The sequence below is a fragment of the Kryptolebias marmoratus genome, linkage group LG19, assembly GCF_001649575.2.
Source record: "Kryptolebias marmoratus isolate JLee-2015 linkage group LG19, ASM164957v2, whole genome shotgun sequence".
Lineage (NCBI taxonomy): Eukaryota > Metazoa > Chordata > Actinopteri > Cyprinodontiformes > Rivulidae > Kryptolebias > Kryptolebias marmoratus.
Genome location: NC_051448.1, coordinates 6,855,858 through 6,873,191, shown reverse-complemented (window position 1 = coordinate 6,873,191; position 17,334 = coordinate 6,855,858). Strand labels below are relative to the sequence as shown.

The following is a 17,334-nucleotide window of genomic DNA, read 5'->3' as shown; positions in this document are numbered from 1 at the left end:
AAACTGCAAAGTAGCTTTTTGCTCGGCTTTTGCTGAAAAAATGATCATGTTTTGTTTTATCTGTGCTTCAAATATTGCTAAATTGCAAAAATAATGCAACTTTACTTTACTGGTTCAATTATTGTTTTTATTAACATTTTTGCAAAATTGTGCTTATGAATCACTGAAATCTACGCATTTGTTGCTTTTTTTGTTTTTTACTCATTCATATAAAGTCACGTTCGTACTACACTGGTATAAAACAATCTCAGCTTTTCACAATTAGAGTAAAATAATCAACCTGAGATCAGTCTGATTGTAGTGAAAGTGAGACAAAACACTGATACTTGTGTCAAAATATTCCCAAAGCTATGCAGGCTACAGCAGATGTCCTCTTCTGAGTGGAAGACGTGGAAACTAAATGTACAAAAATCGACGTTTACCCAGTTTTATCTTTTAACCTGATGAGGTTTTGGCTCCATGTTTTATTTTGAAGCCGAATCCTCCAGTTGAATACTTTGGATTTGGTGTGGCACACCCAAATGTAACAATAAAATATTTACTTTTTTGGTCTAATATATATACATATATATTTACAATTTTAAATAACTTAATATTTCTACTCATCACATAAATGAGTTTTGCATAGGATCAGCAAAACTTTCATAAAACGAGAAAAAAATCACCCACAAAAGACATACATTAAGAAATAAGGAAACTGAAGTCCATCTCTGCTGTAATAATCCTCTGAAAGTGAGGAAAATGTGCAAGTGAAAATCCTGAGACATTTTAACCACAGTCGTCCTTTCTCAGTTTTTGTCCTCCATTTACCTTCTTCTTCTTCCCTGAGACTCTTTGTGTTGAGAGGAAACGGCTCCTAGCAGAGCCAGGACGTGGGCACCCACTGCGGCTCAGTGTCCAGTTTATCGATCAGCCTGAGCAGCTCGAGGAAAGCCTGGTCTGGATCCATGTTAACGATGGTGGCGTCAAAGAAGTGGCTGTAGTTGAGCTCCATCTCATGGGCCTTTTCAATGACCTCCTTCAGCTCCTCCAGCTGAAAAACAGACATTAATTGAAAAATGTTTAAACCGACTAGTCTGGTTCAGACACAAATGGTAAATACAGGGTTCCTCCATAGATCTCAGTTTAAAATTCCAGTGTTTATCCAGACTCACTTTTCCTAGGTTTCTATATTGATCTTTGGCCATTTCTTTCTATACACAACTACAAGAAGTTACTGTTTAAGTACTACACAGAAGCACCATTTCCTGCTATCCATCTTTTGTTTTTGTAATGAATCTTAATTACATGGTTCAGAGCAGCATGAGTTTTTTTTTTGGTAAAACTTCTGACTCAGAGTAAAAAAGCAACATATCCTTAAAGGTTAGAGTAACTTGTAGCTCACCAGTTTGTAATCAGTTTAAGCAACATAAGACAAAAAATTAGTTTGCTTTAAAACCTTTGCACAGTACTCTTTATAGTAGATCTGAAAATAACTGTTTGTTTTAATTCTGTTTTTAGATAATACTCTGAAGAAACAAGCTGTTCTGGCTGGGTAGAAATAAAATTAAGATTTAACTTATGTTGGTGTCCATCTTGGTCCTGGAGGACCTCTATCCTGCATGTTTTAGGTGTTTCTCTGCTTTGACACCCGATTTGAATGAATGAGTGATTGACAGCCTTCTGCAGAACTTGAAGACCTGCTGAAGAGCAGGGAAACATCTAAAACTTGCAGGATAGTGGCCCTGGAGGACCAGGATGGACACCACCGTCCCATATGTTCTCTTTTCTGCTGTCTTTTACCTTTGGTGTCTTCCCCTCTGCAGCCAGCAGGGTGCGCAGTCGTTCTTGAGAAGGAGGAGCGATGAAGATGACATACGGCTTTAGGTTGGAGGACCTCAACACTCGCAGTGACTGACAGAAGAAAACCCAAGACACACAAACAAATGAAAAGGAAAGCTAAAATTTAGATACTAAAATAAATATGATTTATAGCATCATCTCTGCTGGGATTTCTGACTCAGGAAACAAAACTTTCACATTATTTTCTGGCGGAGCGTCATGGGATCTTTGAAATAACTTCACAGTAACAAACATCCAGCCTCCTACCCTCGTGTGCAGGCAGAGCAAGCAGATACGAGCAGAGTTGATGATGTGTCGGACAGAATCTGTGCTGGTGCCGTACAGGTTCTTCTCGTACTCCCCAGATTCGATGAACTTTCCCGCCGCCAGGTCAGTTTCAAAGGCAGAGCGGCTCACGAAATGGTACTCGCGTCCGTTTCGCTCGTGTATCCTTGGGTTTCTGGTTGTGTCTGAACCATAAAAAGGGGAGAGATCGATTGCAATGACCTGTCAGACGTGTTTTAGTCCTCATCAGAGGCTGTGATTAATGTTTGATATTGTCATGGAGGATGAGCTCACGTGGAACGGCAACGGCAAACTTGTCTGGTTCTGTGGACAGAAGCCTCCGACGCAGCTCGTCGTGGCCGCTGTTTGCTGGACCAATCAGGGCGATGGGGCGTTTGCGATTAGCAGGCTGGTGGTAGAGGGACATTTCCTCGTAGGTCAGGATGTCATCATAGTCTGAAGACACAGTTCAGGAGGGGTCAGTGAAACATCACGGACCGGTACGTTAAATCACTTTGAGCTCTTGAGCTGCTGATCTGTAACTAGCTGTGACTGAGGGAAACGAGAGATTTCAAAGATAAAAATACTGCACCGTTATCAGCTGTGTTTTGTTTGACGGATTACATCAAAGCATCTACCGATTTGACTGAAACAACACCTGTCATTCTTTTTAAAACAGGATACGTGCCTCTCTGGGTGAACCCTAAAACCGCAAGTCCCTCCAAGCCGTTAAAGCGCTCGCTGATCCCGTCTGTGAAGACAAGTCTAATCTGACTTGTGACACAACAAGTCTGGACAAGCTGCTGTGAGAAAGACGAGGCGTGTCAACTTCAGCTTAAGCGTGGGCGTAATGCTGACAGTGGTGGACGTTTGGCAGCTGCCCAGCACCGAGGCGGGCTTTCGCAGGTGCTTTAATGAGGAGCGACACTGAGTTAAGTACGCACACAGAGCGCAGTTTTAAACCCGCACAGATATCGCGCCGCTAAAGATGCGCGAGAAAGTAGTCTCACCTTTGCTCGTGTTTGAGGCGTTCTTCTTCTTCTGTTTTTTGCTTTTCTTTGAACTCCACATCTTCCCTAAACACATTACAAAAAACAGTTATTTATTACACCTAATAAGTTGAGTCTGTGCTTGCTTAAAGATTTGTTACCTTGCTGCTCTTGGCTCTTGTCAGTTACAGTTTTCTTTAAGCTCTCCCTCTGTTGCTGAAAACTTTTGCCTAAAACATACAAACAAATTCCATATAATATTTGTAAAACAACAAAAACAACAATGAAAAACAGGATTTATTTTGATAGGTTAAACATTTCTTGTCACTGTCAATGAAAACAAATGACCAGAATCAAAAGTATAAAATATTTGCAGGTCTAGTGAAGTTTTTTTTAAAGGTACGCTGATGGAAAAAGCAAAAAGGAGCCAACTTTCCATTTCTTAGGGCTTAATCTTGTTTACTTGCACCCCCAACAGGCTCGGGTCAGAGGGCAAGCTCAAATGATTCTCGAGTGTTTGTTTTAATCTGCTGGACGCGCCAGATGGGTGGAGTCAGGTTAGTTATTTGTCTCTTGCTAGTAGTCGTCTGCAACTTCATTCTGAGCTGAGGTGAATATCTGTTTCACGTGTTTCAGTTTTTTGACTTTAATTACTTTCTTTTTTTTTGGAGTGATTTCTACAAAAAGTAATTTGTATGATTGCATCAAAGGTTGCAGCACCTGTCAAACGTTTGGACACCTCCACTTATTCAAATGGATGATTATTCTTCATTAGAAAACGTTTACTTGATGCAAATAAAAGAAAGGTTTTAATCAAGAAATGAATTCAAATAACCATCCTCATCACTCATTTGTACTTTTATATAAACAGAGTGAAGTGGTACTGAAGACTGGTTCCCTGAACACACCACCAAAAACCTCGGTTTCACACAGAATAACATGACCTTGTGCTGTTTAAGGCGCCAACAGTTAACATCTTGTTCCTGCTTGTCTTTACACGCCTACAGCCAGTGAGATTTTCACTATCCTATTAGGTTCACTGTCAGCCATCTGTGCGACATTGATCTCATAAACTTCAGTACAACTTAGTTTTTGTGTATATACACACCAAAATAATAAGAATGCTTTGATATGTATGCAATAAAATTGAAAATGCAATACTAAATTTCCCATTTCTTTTCTTCATGCTTCATTGACAGATAGAGGATTAAAGACTCAAATGAGGCTTCTGTTGATGCTTAGTTTTCCTCGTTTTTGGTTCCCAATCAGTTTCTCTTACATCTGTTTGTGTTTGTTCTTTCCTTTCCACAATGTCACTGCTGTTACATTTGTATTAGCTGGTCAGTGGCTGCAGGCCGTAGCAGCAGTTGCACCAAATGGCCAGATGGTCATGAATTTCTCACACACACAATGAGTTTCGTACCAAGCTAATCTAAAATCCCAACAACAGCTGTCTTCAATTCTCTCTCAGGACCACAGTTTTGGAACAAGTATTATAAATATAATCATGATTCCTTTTTTGGTCATCTTTTGTCCGAGGTGGCCCAAAATAGCTCTGATGGACACACAACCAGCCCAGACAGACACAGTGCACAGGATGTGGAATTACAGCATTACACTAACTTAATTTAGCACTCTGGGTAGAAGGGCCTCAGTCAGGGAGGAGACCAAGAACATGGCTGTCACTCTGACAGAGCTGCAGCTCCAGTCTGTGGAAAGAGGAGAACTTCCAGAAGGACAACCAACCACTCGATCCTGATCGCTCAAATTGGCCAGGCGGTGAGCTCTAGATTCAGTCCTGCTGGTTCCAAACTTCTTCTGGTTACAGATGATGTAAGACACTGGGTCCACTGAGACCTTTCTCTGCCTTTCCTCAGATCTGTGCCACCATGCAATCCTGTCTCAGAAGTCTACAGATAATTCCTTGGACATCATGGCTTGATTTGTGCTGTCGACTATAGGACCTTGTATAGACAGGTGTGTGTCTGTCCCAATCCTGTCCAATCTACTGAATTGACCACATGTGGACTCCAATCAAGTTGTGGAAACATCTGTAGAATGATCAGTGGTAACAGGATGCACCTGAGCTTAATTTTAGGTGGCATGACAATATATTTTTATTTTTAATAAGTTTGGTAAGATTTAAAAGGAATATTATTCCATTTTGGAATAAGGCTGTAACATAACAAAATGTGAATACTCTCTGGAGGTGCTGTAAAGCACTAATCTAGATTTTTATGTTCTGCTCTGGTCTAATTTCTACCTGGGATGAGTCCAGCCAGAGGCTGGTTGTCCTCGTCTCCATCCCTGTAGGCCTGCCACCAGTTGGGGTCATCCTGGCTGATAACATGCAGTATGTCTCCCTTCTGGAAGGACAAACCCAGCTCCCGACACGGCACGAAGGGGTCATCAGAGGGGTCGTAGTCAAAGTAAGCTCGTACATGCATCTGAGGAGAGGGTTTACAACAGGAGGTTTACTCTTGGAAACCTGCAAACAGGATTTCTCACGCACACGCTCACACTGTAAGAGATTTACCACAGTCTGTCTGTGAGGGGCAGGTTTAATCTGAGAGCTCGGGATGAGGAGGAAGGTCAAAGTTCCATGCATTTCTTGCTGTGAAAAAAGTTAAAAAAAAAAAAAAATTCAATAAATTAAACATAACACTGATACAGTTCTATCAAATTTCAGTCCTTCACTTTAAGGGCGGTTTGAAAATGTAGCCAATTCTACAACAAACTGAAGTTGTTTATATTCGTAGAAGCTCTGCAGCTTACACCGATAAAGTCCTCACCAGCAAGTCATGGACTTCGTTGATGTGCTTTCCACGAATAGGAATCCCATTTATCTCCAGGATCTCGTCACCTTCACTGAGGAGGCCGCTGCGCTCTGCTGCTCCACCTTTCACTACACGACTTACCACCACACTCTCCACATCATTACGCACTGTCGCACCCTGGTAACCACATACAGGAGCACTCGGATGAAGGAATGTTCTCACAAATCAAACAACACTCGTAACACTTGTTAATAAGGCTGAACAAATACAGGAATATAAAAACTAAAGAAGAAACACATCACATACATCATCGGGGACCTTAGCTGTGTCCTAGAGTCGTCAAAATTGCTTGGAAATCGTAATAACATGTAAAAAAAGGACACATTAATGACACCTGTAACTAAAAAAAAACATGACATCTCACCAAAGGGGTGTCTTTGGCTTTCTCCAGCCGTACTAATTTAACCGTCTCGCCAAGATACTGAGTCATATTTTCCTCAGCCATTTCCTGCCCAGCCACACTGTCATGAGCCTGCATCAGCGCCTGTCACATGAACAAACACACAAAGAAAATAAGGTTCATACGCACATATATGGATACATATTCAGATATTTACAACCACATAATGGGCAAAAACTGAGGCATGATGTCCTTTAAACACAAAACTTGTAAAATAAAAGTTTAAAAAGGGCCGACAAGTATTTCTAGACATGTACCTTGAACCAAGCTTACCAACCTCTTGCCTTTTTTTAAACCAGAAAGCCTAGTTCCAAGGCATGAAGAAGACAGAGATTGCTCCTTCATTTTATGTGACGCGACAAGCAATCTTTAATAAACATTAATCTAAATTAGTTTCTTTTGTCTGGCAGCAAAGGGACACGGAGAGAGCAGACCCAGGCTAAGCTTCGGTGTCCACTCAATCTGTCTTAATCTCCCCCTTCATTTAGGAGTCAGAACCATCCACCACACATCATTTAACACCTTTGGTTTCCCTTCTTTAGAGGACACTGTGTTCTGTTAAACAATGAGGGGGACAGAAGTGGACTTGAGGGGATGGCATACTTTCTCACATGCCTCCATTAGTTTTGTCTCTAAAGTTGTTTACCTGAACAACGGGGTGACTCCTGTGATCCTCTGCTCCCTGCAGAAAAACTGACATAATCTGTTCCAGTTTCTGTGCTGCAAGGCAGCCTCACGTCTCATCAGAACGACCCCACTGGCTGCGTGGTCCTGACTCAGAGAGTCTGGTTCACAGGGTCACACATCAGATCACTGGTTCTGGACACGAAGTCATAAAAATCCTAGCAGAGTCACACACCTGAGGACTTTTCTCACCTTGTAGCCTCGCAAATGGGCGATGGCAATCTGATAACGTAACTCCATTTTTTTACCAACAATGCCTAAACTGACATGGGCAGAGATCCAAGTAAAATACAGTTTAGGTATCTGTCTAAATCTTTCACGTTGACAGATATAAATGTTAAACAAACGTCCTAAAATTGCTCAAATTAACGACTTTGTTTTCCCAACGCTGGTTCTCAAACAACTGCGGAAGCGACTTGCCTTCATCTGTGACAATGTTTATTTGTTTAAAAAAAAAAAGAAGCAAAAATAGAGCAAGTTGAACCACAAAGAAGAATGCATTTTTTGTCTCATTTTGCCAACAGAAGTCTTGGGAAGCTGACTGTGAGAATATTATGAAACAGGTTACAGCCAATCTGAAGCTCAACAGCAGGCACGTCCTGACGAGTACACACAAAAAGAAGTAAATCCAGTCTTTAGGCTCCTACATCACGAGTCTGACAACACTGGAAAGTTGCTCGCAACTAAAGATTTAGAGGACGCATAATTTAAGGGTTTGCAAATTAAACATGCCTCTTTAAACCCATTATGTTCCCTCTGTGAGTGCATGTGCAAGAATGGCCCAGTTAAATTGACTATTTTATAACCTATTACTGATGAGGACTCTGCTGTAAAAATCAAATCAATTGTGTCTCTTAATAGCAAGAGAAATGAGCAAATATAACAATCTCATTTACAAATTCTGCCCTTTCTGAGCCCACCATTTTAAATTACCCCTTACAGTGACTGATAAAATAACATTGATTAAAGGATTTACTCTGCAAAACAATTATCTTCTGTAAGTGTCCCAGAGCATGTTTTTATCAGGTACATACAAGGGCATCAGAGACAGAAAATTTCCCAACTGCTTTTCAGGCATCAAGCCATTAATATGCAAAACCTTGACCTCTGACTCCCCAGTGGAAGGTGCAAGGAAAACAATTAGCCTTTTGGAAGCAGCTGTGTATAACGTTAATTATATTTCCAGTAGTCTAATTATTGGTATATTAACTAAATAAATGAGTTGGCTTGCAAGGCTCTGCGTGCTTGTTGCCTTATCATATTGTGGGTCAAGAAAAGGTCACAGCAGGAAAACTGATCTCTGACCTGAAGATGGGGATTGGTGAGCAGCACACTGAGCTCCAAACCCTCCTTCTGTTGGCTCGACTGGACAATCCTCCAAACCTAAACAGAGAAACGTTACGGTGAAATAAATTTGAAAGGCTACAGGAACTCAGAGGATCATTTTCACAACTTTCATCTATCTCTGCTTAATCCTACGGTCAATTATTTAGGCTTTGAGACTAAAATGAAAGTAAGGAATCAATACGTGTTTGATTTTTAACATGTTTTGATTTCTTCAGTCAGATTGTAGAACCTTATTTCAGATTATGAGCACAAAGCAAATGTGCTTTATTCAGAGTTAATTTATAAAGTTGGATAACATTTACATCTAAAAGCAGAATATTACAAGTTTTGTGTATGGCCCTAGTTCTATTTGAATGTAAATTATTTCAAACAAAACACTAAAAATTGAAATAGCCTACAGTTTCTACTATGTTCTAAGCCGTTAGTGTTTCTTTACTTGTTTTTATTGCCCAGCGTGGGTAACTACTTTTCATTTCATCAAGATGACCTCAAAGTTTCAAGCATTCAGCAAATCAGTGATGGTGGCTCAGTTTTTGAAAAACAAAAACGTTTTAAGAAACAAGTTTACAGCGTCACAGATTGGTGAAAACATATGCAGGACCTTCACACATTGTTCACTTGGCTTCTCTCAAGTAGCTCACAGAAGAATTTCCACATTCCAGTTGCACTCAGAGCTTAATACGTTAAAAATAATCTGTGCATGTGGATTTATGCATAAATGCTGCCTTTCTCAAAGATCAAAGCTCCGTTTTGAACAATACCTATGTTGACGCCTATTCACTCTGTTCCTGTTTTTCTTCTCTTTGCTGTTTGATTCTATTTTCAATCCTTTGTTTCTTGTGTTGTCAGCAGGCATTTCTTCCCTCTGCACTTCTGCCTCTTCATCTCTTGGTCAGGGCTTAGTTCATCCATTACACTTATGGAAACTCTCGCTAACAAGGTGACGCACGTTCCCTTCCTCCCCCCACCCCCTCCAGCAGCGCTGCACCTCAGCCCATGCTGCTGTAAGCTCCTGCAGTTTCTTTTTCTGGCAGCCCAGATCCTGGCCTTCGTCCTGCAGCGTGCTGCACTGCTCAACCAGCACAGAGGGCTGCTGGGAGATTAGTTTACACAATGGTCAGAGTGGATGCCATACAGCACAAACCCTCTGTGTGAGTGCAGACGATGAGTTACTCTATGCAGAAACATAATGTGCTGCTTGTACGTGTGTGACAGAAAACAGGTCATCAGATCCAGCTTCTTTAGCTTCAAATCAATCCATGATAGTTAATAACAGCTCTGTTGCATTGCTGCATGCAGCCCTGGAAAGGATAAACACTGTCTCATAGCTTATGTGGTCAAAACAAGTTTGACTCTTACACATTTAGCCATCAGCTAAAAATCACACTGCAGCAGTCTAACCGCGGCTAAGAGTCACTACACTCATGAGAAGCTGACACTAATCCTAGTTTGGTGCCTTGTTGGTGTAAAGATGCGTCTATATTACTTATGGCAACTCATATCACTATTTCTGTCTTTCTACATGATCTGGCCTGTGGTTCGGGCTGCTTATGAATATTTGACATGCAGTGACTCACTTCACAAGTCAAGACAATTACAGCTGCTTTGCTTCAGCGAAGACAATCTGGCTGCTGTTTATTAAACAAGGAAGTCAGGTATGACAGATTCCCTGGTGAGGTTTCTGGCTTTCTTTCACTTTCTGAATTGGAGCGCTGCAGGAATCACAAAACTGTTGCGTGAGAAGGGAAAGTGAAAGATGAATAATCTTTTTAATTATTTCTTTTACAAACTAATAAAATACCAAAGATTTTGAGAGTTGAATATATCAGTGGAATCCCACCAGATAAAAATAGTAAAAATCACTGTTTTGACTTGTTTTGTTTACATTTATTTCTGCACTGATGCATAATTAGTACTGTTTTTTTCTTACCGCTACATAATTTATTTTTTTGCCAGCTCTTTAATTTCTATTCATGGCCTGGAGCCCACAAATATCTCATGTTTGTTTTCACTCACCTTGTTAGTGAAAAGATAATTTACATGTCATAATTATTCATGTTGTTATTTTTTTTGTGTTGTATTAAAATAATATTTGCCTCGAGCCAATTTTTGATGCTTCGTTGAGTTCGCTCAGTTGCTTTGCTTACAAAAGGAGCTTCAAAAATACAAAATAATCAAAAGCCACACTGTTAATGGGTGATAACGCAGCAAACAAATTTATAACAGCATGAACAAATGGCCTCTTCTGTGGAGACCACAGCTCGTTTCCCGAGGCACAGAACTAATTTTGTGTCATGGTTAAAAATACCACAATTAGTGATTGATTAATTTAGGCCCAGTCAAGTCTATTTGATCTATCTGAACCTCTTGCTGGTGTAATTTTGATAATGCAAATGTTCAAAGGTTTAGTATTCCTTGAAGGAATGCATATTGCTCATCGTCATTCATGCCAGAGTTCTAGACTAAGATTACTATGATGAGAAGGTGAGGAGTTACAGCCGCTTTGGTCAAATCTTGAAAAATGATGTTATGTATAGTCTCATGTGACATTAAGACTTCTTGTGAAATACGTTAGAGGTCAAAGACAATTCTCAGCTACCATCACATCAAACTTTAGCTCAATATCTGTATATCTGACTAAGTTATGGGTATTTTTTTGTGATGGCTGAGGTCGATAAGCTGAGGAGGCCATCTTGAATTCGATTAACTCCAAAAATTCTTGAGTTGTAGAGGAACAACTCAAGTGATTACTCTCTGAGAGTTTCATTAAAATCTGCCCAGTGGTTCATGAGATATTTTGCCGTGGGCGGCAGTGGCTCGTCCTGTAACCAGAGGGTTGCTAGTTTGAAACCCCGCTCTGTCCACCTCAGCCGTTGTGTCCTTGTGAAGAGCTTCGGAGTCCTTGGACTAGATAAAGCGCTATACAAGTGCAAGCTATTTACCATTTACCAACACAGATATAGTGTTGATTCTATCAGTTAATGCCAAAGTTTTAAGCTAAAATGTATGTGTTATAAATCACTCTCAGCTACTACCACAGCAACATCTAGGTCACTATCTGTATTGACTGAGTTATAGCCCTTTTTGTGTATTTTAAGGCCAGCTGGCTGTAGGAGCTATCTTGAACTGGGGTGACTCCAAAACTTAATAAGTTCTGGCAGACAGGTAACAGACAGATACAAGCTGTATAAACGCCATGAAACGGTGGAACAGAAAAACTCTGCTCAGCGATTATAAGCGTACCTCCTGGCAGAGGTCCTGAGCTTGTGAGGTGAGGGGCGACGAGGGACTGACTCGGCTCATCTGCTGCGACACAGCGGAGTAGATCGTGTAGGCATTCCTGAATTCCTCCTTGGCCAGGAGCTGCATTATCAGCTCCACATCCTGCTGGCTCTGAGCATCATGCAAGCAGCTCTGCACCCATTTCAGAACCTGAAATAATTCCTCCAGTTCTGACAAAAAAGCAGACAGAAAAAAGAGGCGATATTTAGGAAAACAGGCACAAAATTGCAAAAACCAATGAATATTTTATCTTTAAAGAAAGATGTACAGCCTAACTTTGTCTGATTTTTGCCTATTAATACCAGACTACAACCTAAATCAATGATCTTGATATAACAAGTCACATAAACTATAATGGATACTCACATTCAGAAGGTCAATTTTTGACCTTGACTGAATTTAAAATTGTAACTAAAAATTAGAAACTTTCCTCGCTGCTTGGCCTCAGTAAAATAGTTGTTCACTTCTAGTGCATTAAAAATATTTACGCAAACCTAAATCCACACAAAGCAGAACCTGAAAATAACTTTATAAAAAGACATGGAAACGTGTTTTTGCGGCAAAGATGTATTTTCCTTAATAGCTAAAAAGATTCTGCAGTGTGTCTAATTTTTAAATACGTTTTGAAGAATTTATTTTATATAGTCTTTCTGCAGAAAGGTAATTTAGAAATTTACACCACTTTATAACCTATACAATTTTTAACAATTTATTAGTTTATCTCGCAGTTTAAGAAGTTGAAACCAACAATTTCTGTAGTAATTCTTTCGTAACGTGAGGAACTTTACACATAATGTTTCGTAAAATAAGCCTAAAGATTCTGTTGGCATTAATGTATTTTGTTTTTAACACTGCCAAGCTATAGGAGTGCTGCAAAGAAAAAAATGTCTTTTTTAAGTGTGCCATATCCAGTAAAATTTTGTTTTCTTGATTTGAGTCAAATATTGTAAAATAAAATAATATCTGATTTGTTTGGACCCCCAAAGGTATTCCTACAGTCTGACTCATTGTTTCTGATTAGCTTCTACAAATAGCTTAGTTTTAAATAAAAAAAATGGGACAACTGCTAGATTTTGTGCTGAGCTGAAAATCTCAGTGTGAATCCCACAGGACAGCCCATAAACCCTTCCTCCTCCCACTCTGCCCTTTGCTCTGCTCCTTCAGTAGTCATTGTTTTGACTTCTTTTGTTCCCGTTTATTTCTGTAAAACCTCAGAACGCCCTTTTCTTCCCTGAGGTCTGCATCACTCCTCCCCTTTCAAACTTTCCTTCCTCCATTCAACATCTGTGACCCTCGTAAAGATCTTCCAACACTTCCTTCCTCCCTTTAACTCACCGACTACAGGTTCCGGGCAGGTTGTGTCTTTGGTAACCTTTTCCTTCCCATTGAAGGTGGGATTGTCAATGCCAACCTTTAGGTTCTGCGACAACTTCTTGAGCCTCAGAGAAGCATTAGGATCAATGTCATGCTTTCCCTTGCTGTCCTCCTCTCTCCTCTTCCTCATCTCTTCTTGGTAGAGCTGGATCCTCTCCATGTGGGCGCTGCACTGAGGGGATTTAACGAGGCTGCTTTCCTGTCCTGGACAGTCCACAGCCCTCTCTCTATAGCTCACGGCCTGACCAGAGGCCTCCTGCACATAACCGTTCATATGGGATGTAATCATCCCTGTTGCAGCGGCGTACAGCTCAAACCACCCCAGGGTTTCCTGAAATCTGCCAGAGTATTATGAGAAACTACTGCTGGAAACAATCCGCTCAAGGGTCAAAGAACTCCATTATAGGATGCAGATCTTTGTGTTCTTCTGTGCATCTCTTGTCCTGGAATAAAAACAGAAAAATAAAAAAGGACTTACATAAAACAAAATTGATAAAAGATTTAAAAAAAAGATGATCTTTCTAGTTCACAATTGACAATTTGAACACACTCTTAAGAATTCAAAGACTGAAGCAGAAAGGATTTTTAGGAATTATTTTGCAGTTTGGCAGCAACAAAGTGATTAATAGTTCAATTAAAATTAAAGGGGAAATTAAATTAAATAGAAGAAAAATGAGTTTTCATGTTTTTCTTTCAGTCAAACACTATAATAAAACACTCCAGTGGTCCATTCCTCTGATTTAAAACATTAATGATTTGTTTTTAGAGCTTTTGTTTCAAAAACCTGAAAAGGGCTAATTGCGTGGGCGGAGTTACCTCCTTGGTTGGCGATGCAGAAGGAAGCGGGGCCAGCTGTGGCAGACCGCCGTAGGATACTGAGGAGGTTACTGTCGCAGTGTTTATCAGTGAAAATGGAAGCCGAAGAGGTACCAGTTTAAAAAAGCGTTATTTTTTGTTTTGTTTTGGTTTCGAGTGATGCTGTCAGGAACCCAAGCCCCTGAGCTTTACAAAGATGTCACACAGTCTTCAAGGAGTTTCCCATCAGGACAGCAGGAGGCGGCCCGTGCCGGTCCGACAGGCGGTGGTTAAAGGTTTGTATTTCAGATGGTCATCTTCAAAACGTTAACTCTAGAGTCAGTCTCCAGACATTGGGTTATAATTTCCACCAGGAGCTAAATTAACCACATCCATCAAACTTTCTTGTCCTTCAGGAAGCTGAAGAATGACACAGCTGTTGGAGTTTTGGGTCAGTTTACACAATTAATTGCAACAAACTGAACCGTTTCACCCCCCACACAGTATTTGCAGTTTACTGCCTTGTTCATGTTCCTGTCTTTGGCTGTCAACACGTCACACTTCCGAGGGATCACGGAAAATAAGAGCCTAGTATTTTTTTTGATCTTTTATTATCAATTCTAAATTTGTGTAAATTTTTTTTAAATGAGAGACTCAGAAAACAAGCACTTTTCACGACTTTCTTTTGATTTATGTCAGCTTCAAAACACTTTTCATTTCCCCTTTAAAACTAACAAAGTCTCTTAGAAGTTTGTGGAATAAAAGGCACATTTTTGTTGGGTCAGGACCAACTTTTCCTTCTTTGTGGTTTCATCTCCCAAAGCACTAATCTAATTCCTAACATGGAAAGCCTTCTGGCCTCGGTCACCTTAAATCCCCTCACACTCACCTGTAGCTAACTGCTTATATTAATGCCAAAAATAAAAACGCAAATAAACCAGTATGTCCTGGTTAAGTAGTATGTCTTGACAAACACTAATCTGGATTTGATAGTATGACTGAGACATGCTGATCTGACGCATTTGATTGGTCAGTTTGAACAAACAAAACCCTAAATCTATAATTTATGACAAAAGTTCTTACACAGATATAATAACACTAAATGCTAGTTGGTGTGGCTGTATTTTTACCATCTTATTATAGGCTGAATAAATTATAGGCCTGACAGAAGACCAGTTTGCAGACTTTAAAGATAATTATCTGTATTATACCACACTTGTTGCTACTGTTGGTAAATCAAAGTAGGCATAACAAAAAAAATAATAATAGCATTGTCCTTGGAAGGCCTCCCTGACGCCCATGTAACAAAGTCAGTCATGTCCTCTACAATTAAATGGCAGGCCTTACCCTCTCTTACCAAGTCTCTACTGCTAATCATGTTTGGCAAGTCTACCTCCACGCCTTTTAAACCCTTCCTCTACAGAAGCGTTTAGCTGCGTTTAGTGTGGCAGGGTAGTGCCGAGAAACAGCAGAGGCTGCCAGCAGACCATCTGTTCCCGTGGGCTTAATTAAGCTTGGGATCTCAGGCTCTACTCTAGCTCAGCGGCCACAGCAGGACCGGGAGGGATGCTGGGAGGAGAGCGACGAGCCTGGGTAGAAGCATGAAAACAAATGAAGGTGCACACAACACATTAACATATAACAACGCAGGCAAAGGAGTTTGGCTCCACTTCTGTACTGTATGTGAACTGAGTTACAGTCCTCTGCAGTGACTATATTCTTTGGAATCAAACAGAGCCAAAAATGTGAAATGATTAAGAATTAGAACTAAAATATTAACAATTTTTAAATCATGTCATCCTGAAACAACCATCTATTTTCTTATTTGTCTCACTTAAATGAACAATAAATCCAGAATATGTGGCTAATAATAAAGCATGTCTATTAAAATCACCTTGAGCCTTACTGAAATATTACATTAGGTGTGATTAAAAGCACAGAAAGGGAAAAAGATTATAGTTTACAAACAAAATGGCATCCTACACTAATAGACTGACATGTTAATTTAAACTGCAACAGTCTCCACTTTATTTTTTATCAGAGTGATGTTTTCTTCAAGTGCCAATTAAAATTGTACGACAAAACAAAAATATATGGTGTATTGTAAAATTCCCATTTTACTCTGAGCTCAAGCGACTAACGGATGGTTTTAGTCGATGTAAAAAAATAAAATAAACTACTTAAGTCCTGTGGTATTGGCTTTAAAAAACTTTTTTAGACATTTACAAATATGTAAGACCTTAACGCAAACGGCACAGTTCGAATAACCACGGTGTTTAAATTTAAAATGCGTAGTTTTAGACGTATTATTGATGCTTAGCGCGAAGCGTGTGGCTCCGAGTTTAGCTAGCTTTAGCAGCGTCGTACCGCTAACTGTCCCGTTACAGAAAGCGGCTACTCACCGCTTCAAAACCAGCCAGCAGTCCGACTTTTGGTGAGAGAGGAGCCGGTTGTTCGGAGAGCGAGAGCTGATTAAACACGACTGTGAAAGAAAACTCCTAATAACCTCCTACACGGAGCTCACGGGACGCGTTTGGCCGCTGCAGAGTCCTGTCCGGGGCGCTGTGAGTCGGGACACTTGTGGCTGTTGGTGAACTGCGCCACCGGTTGTTTTGAGTCGTTGCCCTGGCAACAGTGCAGCTCGACAGCGCCACCTTTCCGTCAGACGCATTACGACACTGTCGTAAATCTTCGCATTTACATTTATTAGGATTACATTAGACTCGATACTCAAGTAATCATCATAACTACTTATAGAAATTGAACCGTAATATTCCAATCATTTATTTTTATAAATATACCTTTAATACTGTAAACTGACTCATCTTAATATTCATAGTATTTTTATATTTTCTTAAACAATAGTTCCCTTCATAAAATCTGTCCATGTGTACTTTTATGAATATTCAAACTGTACTTTTATTCTCATTAAAAAGCTTATTTGGTTTCTTTATGTACGAAATATCTTAAAAATATTTCTAACAATTAACTAAATATGAAACTCAAACAATATAATCAAAGAGAAGATAAGAAATAATTAGAATAAGATTAGAAATAATGTTAAGCAGTACAAGTATCCCAAATCACACTAACTGTGGTGATAAATCTAGAAAATATGAAATTAATTTTGGCCTATGTTTATTGTAATAAAAAAAGTCATTACATATGAATAGTAAACGGTTTTCTATGTTAACTGTTTAGGGAAGTCTGGTTATGTGTTTGTGATGTTCTGATTGACTTAAAATAGTACCATAATGTGCATTATGAATGAATTCAAACAGAGATCATTTTACCTTTACTATAGCTGCTACATAAAAGTTTGTAGAGGTTTTATATTTAAGATTTATTGACTTGATAATGTACTTTAAAAAAAAAAAAAAAAGAGAACAATGCTCAATGTGATTTTAAAGAAATACTTGATCGTAATTTCTCTCAGGGACTGTGAAACATTGCAGATCACATTTTGAACACCAAGGGGAGCCAAAGAAACCTGATTGTTTTATCCTTTACTTCGTGACAG

The 17,334-nt window shown here is 39.7% G+C and overlaps 1 protein-coding gene across 1 annotated transcript; it reads right to left on the bottom strand.

Annotated features, from left to right (window-relative positions):
* Positions 1-121: 121 nt before the first annotated feature.
* Positions 122-16,420, bottom strand: mpp5b (membrane protein, palmitoylated 5b (MAGUK p55 subfamily member 5)). The gene is made up of 14 exons (XM_017412049.3): positions 16,217-16,420; positions 12,981-13,462; positions 11,607-11,815; positions 8,322-8,399; positions 6,297-6,416; positions 5,888-6,049; positions 5,632-5,709; positions 5,359-5,542; positions 3,257-3,325; positions 3,117-3,182; positions 2,401-2,562; positions 2,089-2,291; positions 1,783-1,893; positions 122-1,033 (listed from the first exon to the last, which is right to left on the bottom strand). Exons 2-14 carry the CDS (start codon positions 13,306-13,308, stop codon positions 857-859), a joined length of 1,947 nt encoding a protein of 648 aa, XP_017267538.1. The 5' UTR covers positions 13,309-13,462; positions 16,217-16,420; the 3' UTR covers positions 122-856.
* Positions 16,421-17,334: the final 914 nt, after the last annotated feature.